The 9,219-nt window shown below is 46.4% G+C and overlaps 1 protein-coding gene across 1 annotated transcript in view; it reads right to left on the reverse strand.

Annotated features, from left to right (window-relative positions):
* LOC118651396 (coagulation factor X-like) overlaps positions 1-9,219 on the reverse strand; it is a 42,510-nt gene extending 33,291 nt beyond the window's left edge. The window contains exons 1-2 of the mRNA XM_036300529.1: positions 9,087-9,219; positions 5,948-6,108 (exon numbers count right to left, since the gene is read on the reverse strand). Coding sequence (XP_036156422.1) covers positions 5,948-6,108; positions 9,087-9,156 — 231 coding nt within the window. The 5' untranslated portion in view covers positions 9,157-9,219. The remainder of the gene's footprint in view (positions 1-5,947; positions 6,109-9,086) is intronic.

The raw sequence follows: 9,219 nt of genomic DNA on the forward strand, positions 1-9,219 counted from the left end.
CCCAATGCCATGCCAGGTGCATTTTTTAATTGGATAGAACTGTATAGTTTTCAAGGCCGCCACCAGCAAGCACACAAAGAGCTGGATCTTCTATAAAAAGGGAAGTTCTGCTCGTAGCTGTGCTTAGATTTGGATTCATTTTCCTGAGCCTGCCGCGGTGAATAAAGTGTAACTCCAAACTCTCAGAGCGCTGTTTGGTTTTGGTCGGGTTTTTCTGTAACATAATTGGTTCCCTGACATTTCGGGAAGACTGGGGAACCACCCATCGTGGCTTCTTGGCCTCCGGTGTGGACTGGGTTTGAGGATCGGGGGAGCCGGATAGGCCCCTGGGAGGCGCCGCTCTGCTGATTTAGCAGAATTGAACCGGGGGAACTCCGGGCACTCCCGGACCTCAGCCCAGGACCCGGCTGGCATCTGGAGAGCGTGGACGGACACTTCTGGACCTGTCTGCAGAATCTGTAAGGTAGGGGCCCCAATCCCCTACCGTCTGGCCCACTCGAAATGAGTGGAAGGGGAGCTTGATCACCTCCTGGGGAGCCATAGAGCTCCTCCAGGTTTTGGGAATCCCTCAGGAATCTGGACTCTGTCAGGAATTGGGAATCCCTCAGGAATTGGGAATCTGTTTTGAATTTGGAATTTGTTAGAATTTGGAATTTGTTTGGAATTTGGAATTTATTTGGAATTTGGAATTTATTTAAACTTGGGAATTTGTTTAAGCTCTGAGTGAATAGCTGTTTGTTTGTGTGGGACTAGCCAATTTGCTACCGAGAAGGGGGACTGGACGCAGTCTTAACTCCTCCGGTAGGTTCTCACCAAGACGTTGGTTGAGAATTCTGTTCTGGGACATGGGTGCCAGGAGTGCCCCCACACCCATCTGGGGAGTTGGGCATTGTTTTGTCTATCTGCTCAGCTCCAGTCTGGGCTAGTCTACTGAGAGAGTGTGAATACGAGTGTTTGGCTGCTTATTAACTCATCTGTGTAAAGTGAAAGCTACTTTGATTTATTTTGCATTTCTGTTAATTCATCTGGCTGAACGTTTGGACTGGACCCGCGGTGGGCTGCAAGAATCTCTAGCAGTTCTCAAAGTCTTTTGCTCGCCATTACAGAAGGAATCAGCCCACTTCACTAACAAAAACTTCTGTCTATCAGTTGCTCTTACCTCGGTTGTAAATTCGCTGTATTAAATTGAAATTTTAAAATGTTAGGGTAGATTTAAAGACTAAAATAAAGTCTGACTAGATTCCAAGATTGCTTGTAAAAAAAGCAAGAGAGAAGTCTTTTCAAGTTAACTATTTGCTTAGTAAATTAACAGTAGTAAATTTCAAAGAACTTATTATTTATGGTCTTCTTATCTCTTTGGTGGAAGAGGAAGGGCTTACAGCTCCGCAGGACGTATTTACTGGCCCTGACCGTAAGGCTGAAGTTATTATTAACTGTCTATAGACCCCGTTAACCCCTGATTGTGTGTCTTGTGTGGACTGTTGTCTTTGTCTTTGTGATTATGTGTTTTATTTGACTTGCCGTTTTCAGTTATTTATTAAAATCCTCATAGGGAATATAACCTGGTCTTTCCCTCTCTCCCTTATCCTGTTTCTGAAAGCATCTGTAACTGAATTTCAGATGGTCTCCAGGCTTTCTGTCTGCAAAAAAATCTCCCTATGTACCCGTTATCTTTCCAGGCTGACTAAAAGTCATGCTTCCCCACGGGTCGGACCCCAGCCTCCGGGAGGGAGGACTCTATAGGAGCAGTCTATAGTTTTCTTCGAAACTCCCACTGTTTAAAGAGAGACAAACAGCTGGACTGGGGGACAGTGGAATTGGTCGGAGAGATCAAAAATAGGGGGGGAAGTCTTTGAGGGAAAAAAACGGGCTTGGGCTGAGACAAAGAATGGGGGTGTTAGCAGTTATGTTACTGGCTGCAGACTGCTAGCAGGTGCATTATCAACAAACTCCAAGGTCACAAGTTTTCTGTGAGCACCAATACTGAATGTTCACTTTTAGTAATCATTAAAAGATTAAGATTTCTAAGAATAAAAAATTCTAATACATGAAAAACAACTAAACTCCCAGGAAAAAAGCGGAGGAGAAACAGACCTGAAATCTGCAGCCGCCCTGGTGATTTAAAAGTTTAGAACTATTTGCTAGGCAGACTCAGCCCCTGAAAGCCAGGTCAAAGAAGGGGGGGCTGGATGCCTAAGCTGCCCACTGCCCTGAAAGAAGAAGCAGCAGCGAGAGAAGTAGGGAAAGCTGTGGATAGAGCTAACAAAAGCTCCCTGTTTGCAAATGTACTGAAAGGGTTCAGTACCTGTTGCTGCTGGAAGAGGAGGAGCTAATATCCCCTTCCAGTGCACTCCCTTGGAAGAGGCCTGCTTGTTACTATGCCACAAAGGGGACTGGTGGAAAGTCAAGGATAGCAAGGCCCTATAACTAATAAACAGGGTTAACAAAAGGGCAAAGAAAAGAGTACTCTCCCTGGACCTGGGAGCCATCAGAACTTTGAAATTCTCCAAGAGAGAAGGAGTCTGATTCAGAGACTGGCCGAAACCTCCTTGGGTTAAGAGAACTGGAGGCTGCATATTAAACTTATAGACTGCAGTTTGCTGGGCAGATGTCTAAGCCCAGTTGTGTAGAGGTTAGCTGCCTCTGTGCAGCAAACAACTTTCTCCTGTGCCAGATGCATTTTATAGAGATTGTTCAGACTGTGTTTGCGGCTAGAGAGGAGAAGAATAACCGCCACACACAAGCCCTGACTGTGGCTTGCAGAGAACTGAGCAAGATGACTCCCCTGCTACATTCCCAGGTGCTGGTTGCAGCCAAGAGCATGGATCACCCTGTATGGCATTAGAGCAATGCCCTACGTGATGGACTTGGCTGATGCCTTCTTCTCATGGACATGGCTCCAGAGAGTCCAGGAAAGTTTTGTTTTGTGTAGGAAGAGTCAACAGTGAACTTTAGTTGCCCTCCCTCAAAGGTATTTGTATAGCCCTACCATGTGTCATGTTTGGTAGCATGAGATTTGGCTCCTGAAGCGGCCATGCTGCCAATATTATATTTCATTGTATTAATATGTTGTATTAACCTTTGATTCTCTTGCAGGTTTGAATGTAGCTGTCAGCAGTTGCTGTAGACCTGTGTTGGTCTACAGTCCTTGGTACTCTTTGGGAGTAACTGGCAAGTGTTCAGTTTCCCATACTAAAGGCCATTGTTATAGCCATATGTTAACTGTCCTGAAAAGGGACTATGTGGGTGAACCCCAAAAGTAAAGGATGTCTAGCTGCCAAGAGGGCAGGTGCCCAACTGGGCAAAGAAGAATACCCATCAGGTTTTGGTCTCTATTAAGAGACAGTTAACATTTGGCAGCCTGTATACTATCTGGCAGGCCTATGTAACCATGCCCATGTCAGGGGTGGTACAAACCTCAACTGTAGAAAACTGGGGAAGGCCTGTTTGGAACAGAAGGAAGTAGTAAAGGGGTAAATAGTAGCCCTCTGGTACAGGAATTACAGACCCTGTGAGGTCCTGTGACATGTGAGACCCTGTAAGGAAATAGAGCTCCTTTAATCCGTTCTGAGAAAACAAGTCAAGTGAGGGGAGCCCTACTACAGGGGGACCTATAACTATCTATTTGAATATAAACATATTGTAAATTTCTTCTTGCCATTTGAAGACAGTTATATTACTCTGAAGAGTCCATGAAAAGGGACTGGCAAGGAAAATCAGGAAATCTTGGAGCATATCAAGTCAGTATGTTTTTCTCCTTATATAATTCCTCTGAAATTTGGCAATGCTTAATAAATCATGGCAATACATTTCTTTGCATAGATTCAATAAGACTGGTTCCTAATAGTGATTTTATTAACAGAAAACTTTAACTGGAGTATCATGTTTTAAAGAGACCTATCTGGACTCTAAAGACTTGAAGCCAATAAGAGTGCCACGGAAAAAGCCTGGTATCCTTCTTGGGAGCCCTGAAAATGGCTGGTGCTGGAGCATCAGGCCCATGCCCTACCATCACTGGCAGTTGGTCAGAGTAGAAGGGGAGCAATAGGATGCCTCTGCATCCCTGCGGAACCCCCACACACTCTGGGCTGCAACAAGTAGGAGGGCTACTGAGATGGGCCTTAAAGCCTAGAGCATGGGCTCAGGTGGAGTTGCTACAGGTGAGGGATTCACCTAACTCAGCAGACACTGCAGGCAGGCCTGATGGCAGCTGGATGGCTTGGCTTCCTGGCCCTACGGGGCACATTAAAATTCAACCATGTAGCTGAAACCGGTTTGGCTCAGTGGATAGAGCGTCGGCCTGCGGACTGAAAGATCCCAGGTTCGATTCTGGTCAAGGGCATGTACCTTGGTTGCGGGCATATCCCCAGTAGGAGATGTGCAGGAGGCAGCTGATCAATGTTTCTCTCTCATCGATGTTTCTAACTCTCTCCCTTCCTCTCTGTAAAATTCAGCCATGAAATTCCAGCAAAGGTAGTCAGTTACCATTCTTGTTTATTTATGCAAACATCAGGCCAAATTGAATACAGTAGATAAATTAATCTTAATTTGGCTTTTTAATAACCATAGAGGAATTTTAAGAAGAAAAATCCTATTTCAATAGAGATTGTTAAAACTGAAATATTTTCTTTCCCTTCCACCGGACCATTTGTTATAGTTTGTCTCTGCCAGGTCACAAGCCCAGCTCCTTCTGTGCCCAGGACAGCAAGAAGCCTGACTGGAAGGTGACCTCTGACCAGACACACCCACTGCAGATCACCCTCAAGAAGACAATGGACCTGGCTAATCAACCTGCTCCAAAGAATTCAGAGAACACCCTGCTGAATTCTTCCTTACACTTTATTTCTTATCTTCTCTTAAAGGCAAAATGCTCTGGTATTTCTGGATAATCATTGTTTTTTATCTTTCTAGTAATTCTCATTTTATCTTTTTATGAGTACTGCAGGAGCCCGATGCTAGTCCCAGGAGGAGAACTCTTCTGCCCTTGCTGGAATACAGAAGCACCATAAAATTACTACTTCCTACATAAAAAAGAAACAAGATGAATAAAACAGGAGTTATCTAAGACCTGGGCTGCAAGGGGGGCGGGGGGGAACTGGAAATAGCTCCTTCCATTGACAGGACAACTGTTAATACTACTCATGACCGTAATCCTAGGACCATGTCTTCTAATTCTGTTTACTCGCTTTATCTCATCCCATTTAGATGCCTTTAAACTTCAAATGGTCCTACAAGCCAGAAGAATTCCCTACTAACCTCTCCAAGAGGAAGAAATGGGATGTTAACCCCTTGGACATCGCTCTTTTTCAGCAGGAAGTAGTAAAAAATCGGTCAACGCCCCTGTTCACCTTAACATCCCGTGGTTGTTGTACCATAAGGCTAAAAAGCTTGTAAAACAAGTGTGTGTGTGTGGGGGGGGAATGTGAAGGAAAATCCCTATTCTGTAAAAATACTATTTGGAATTCTCTGCTATTCTTTGGACGGCCTCTTATTCTGAAAAAGTAACTTTGCTTTCTAGCCTGCTTGAATAGTGGGGGAGATAAACTTAGCTATCTGACCTTGTAGGCCAGAGACTAGATACACCCAATGCCATGCCAGGTGCATTTTTTAATTGGATAGAACTGTATAGTTTTCAAGGCCGCCACCAGCAAGCACACAAAGAGCTGGCTCTTCTATAAAAAGGGAAGTTCTGCTTGTAGCTGTGCTTAGATTTGGATTCATTTTCCTGAGCCTGCCGCGGTGAATAAAGTGTAACTCCAAACTCTCAGAGCGCTGTTTGGTTCTGGTCCGGTTTTTCTGTAACAAGGCCACAGCACAGAAGGGCATGGAGTGAAGGCCCAGCGTGGGCGACACTGACAGCCTTCACAGACAGGGAACGGGGCAGACAGCATCTCCATTCAGGCCCAGCACTGTCCACAACTGGTCTCCCCGTCTCACCAACCCTTACCGTCTTCTCCGTGTCCTGAAAGACTTCTCGGGCCTCTTCGTAGGAGCAAGTCTCTTCCCAACACTCTCTTTCAAGGTCTCCTTTCTTTATCTCTTCAAATAATGAATTTGCCCTCCGGACCCTGTCCAGGATGCTGTTGGCATGTTCCCGGTGGATGAACACTGGAAGACAGGGAAGCACACAAAGTACTTATCAAAGTATCAGGTCTCCTCCCTGCTGCAAAAGGCTGAGAACTCCTTCCTCAGGCACCAGGCAGCTGGGAAAGAAATGCCCACCTCCCTCATGACTCCTCCTTGAGTTACATACAGTGCCTGTTCTAGACCCCACACACCCTTTTCTGGAGACGTAGACACATCCCATCCAATCCACTACCACCCTCCCTGCACATTCACACCCAGCTTTAGGGTGGTCAATGCAAACCCCCTCTCCTGAACTCTCCCTTCTCAGAGTGGTTCCAGGCCACTGTCACCTCCCTCCCCCTAACAAGCCACTCTGCTTTGGCTCAGGCTGTGCCCCTCCACTCTCATCCTCACCCTGAGCCTCACCTACCCTGCCGGTCAGAGTTCAGTGGGGAGTTGTGATACGTTTTGATCACAATCTACAATTATAGATGATTTATATCAAGTCCCAGGACTCCCAAACACAAATTAAAACAGAAGTTTTGCCCTAGCTGGTTTGGCTCAGTGGATGGAGCATCAGATTATGGACCAAAGGCTCCTGAGTTTGATTCCGGTCGGGGCACATGCTTGGTTGCAGGCTCCTCCCTGGCTGGGGCTGTGGTCAGAGTGTGTGAGGGAGGTGATCAATCAATGTGTTTCTCTCACATTGATATTTCTCTCTCTTCTACTCTCTCTAAAAACCAATGGAAAAATATCCTCAGGTGATGATTAAAAAACACACACAACAAAACAAAACAACCCCAGAAGTTTCCACCCGGCTGGTGTGGCTCAGTTGGTTGGAGCATCGTCTGGGACACCAGAAGGTGACAGATTCCTAGTCAAGGCACACACTCAGGTTGTGGGTTCCGACCCTAGTCAGGGCACGTGTGGGAAGCAATTGACGTTTCTTTCTCACATCGATTTTTCTCTCTTTCTCTTCCCCCCCATCCCCCTCTCTCTCTTTTTTCCTTCCTTTCTGTCTCAAATCACTAAAAACATATCCTCAGGTGAGAATTACAAAGAAAAATAACAACAGCAATAACAAAAACAGAAGTTTCAAGAAATAGTATTTACTATAATTTTCTACAAAATAGTACTTATTACAAAATTTTGTACTTGATTCTGTTATTTTTCATTTAAAGCAAAACACCACTAAATTGATTTCATGACTCACATATGAGCCGTGACCTGCCAGTTAAAACGTCTTGGGTCAGAGAGCCTCTGAGTCCTCCCTGTGCTCTCTGTCTGCAGCTGGCTTGTCCCCACTCTCTGCCTGAGTCTTATCTCTCCCTCACTCACCACTCCTTTTCTTCTTTCCATTGTGGTACAGGAGGCCCTCGGATTCTTTTCCTCGCCCTCTGCACTCCTCTCTCTTTTCTCCACTGAAGAGTTTAGAGTTTCACCATAATACTCTCCACGTTGGTATTGCTAGTCCCAACTTTCATCCCAGCTCTCTGCTTTCAACTCTCTCATCGTGGTGGATATCTCCTCTCATCGCAAACTCCAAACTCCCATGTCCAAAACCAAAACACACACCCAGTACTACAGAATCTAGAAGCCCTGAGTTTCCAATACACCTTGGTCACCTACTACTTAATATTGGCAAATGCAAATTACAAGACATAGGCTTACTTCTTCGAGGTGTTTTAAAGAGTGTATGCACTTCCCAGTGTCCAGTGTGGCACACATTAGGTGCTCAATGAAGGTTCGCTTCATTCCTACCTCAAATCACGTTCCCTTCCAAATTCCTCATTTCTTTTTGTGACATGAGTGTTACCCCAATAGCATCAGCCTCAAACTTGCTAGTATTTCTGGGCCCCTCCCCCATTACTTCGAATATCTGCTTCAATACCAAGTGCTGACTTTGAAATAAAATCCGCACAGCAGTTTCTCCCCTCTCATTCCCCTCCATGGGTTTCTTCCCTGTTCTGCTTTTCTCTTTCATTTTCTGACTTTTTACCGCTTTCTCCTCTCCTGCACACCTGGGTCGCTCCTCAGGGCTCCTGTCCTTGCACTTGACCCAGGATGCAGACAAACCTCAGGGTGATGCCACCTCTGTTCTCTCTTCTGACTTTGCTCTGCTTCTCTCCTTTCTGAGCCCTTTCTCTTTGGACAGGCCCTGGGGCCCTGGAAGGTCCAGACACCCCCATCTGAGCCAGCCTTGGGCAGCCCCTCCCCCTGGCTGAGCCAGCCTGATGGTGGCAACACCAGCTTCTCTCTCATTCTCCTCCCTGCCCTGCTGTGGGCACTCTTCTCTGCCTGGGACCGACCCCCTCCCCTCCTCTCCCCCAGCTCATGTTGGTAGAGGAAAGCAGCTTCTCTCTGTCTCTACCTGCCACCTCTCCCTTCGCTCCCTCTCTTTCTTCATGTCCCCCTCTCTGTTTTCTGCCTCTCTTTCTCCCTCTGTCTCTGTGTGTGTGTGTGTGTGTGTGTGTTAGTCTGTCTCTGTCTTTCTGTCTGTCTATGTTTCTCTGTCTGTCTCCCTCTTCCTCTGCCCATGTGTTTCTATCTGTCTTTATGACCTCTGACCGGCTGTCTGACTCTCCACCCACAGGGAGGCACACCTGGCCCTAAGCTACCTTGGCTGAGACCACCAAGCCCAGCTGTCTCATATCAGCCTTTGACAGGGGACAGGCACCCACTATCTACTCAGTGTTGGCGAACCTTTTGAGCTCGGCGTGTCAGGATTTTGAAAAACCCTAACTTAACTCTGGTGCCGTGTCACATAGAGAAATTTTTTTATATTTGCAACCATAGTTAAACAAAGATTTATATTTTTGATATTTATTTTATATATTTAAATGCCTTTTAACCAAGAAAAATCAACCAAAAAAATTAGTTCGTGTGTCACCTCTGACACGCGTGTCATAGGTTCGCCATCACTGATACACTGTGGAGGTTCAAGGGCATCACCTCAGCTCCCCACCCTTTCTCCTCCTCCAGGAGACCACCACTGTAGCCTGAGGTCGAGGGGTGCTTACCACTTCCCCCGGGTGACAGGAGGCTGGCCAGGGAGGCACTGAGCAGGAGGAGGCACAGCAGGCCGGCCATGGTGTGGCCTAGGACAGTGTTGCGGTCGCACTGTGATAGGCTTCCAGGGCAAGGTTCACTCAC

The sequence above is a fragment of the Myotis myotis genome, unplaced genomic scaffold (genome assembly GCF_014108235.1).
Source record: "Myotis myotis isolate mMyoMyo1 unplaced genomic scaffold, mMyoMyo1.p scaffold_m19_p_3, whole genome shotgun sequence".
In the NCBI taxonomy this organism is placed as follows: domain Eukaryota; kingdom Metazoa; phylum Chordata; class Mammalia; order Chiroptera; family Vespertilionidae; genus Myotis; species Myotis myotis.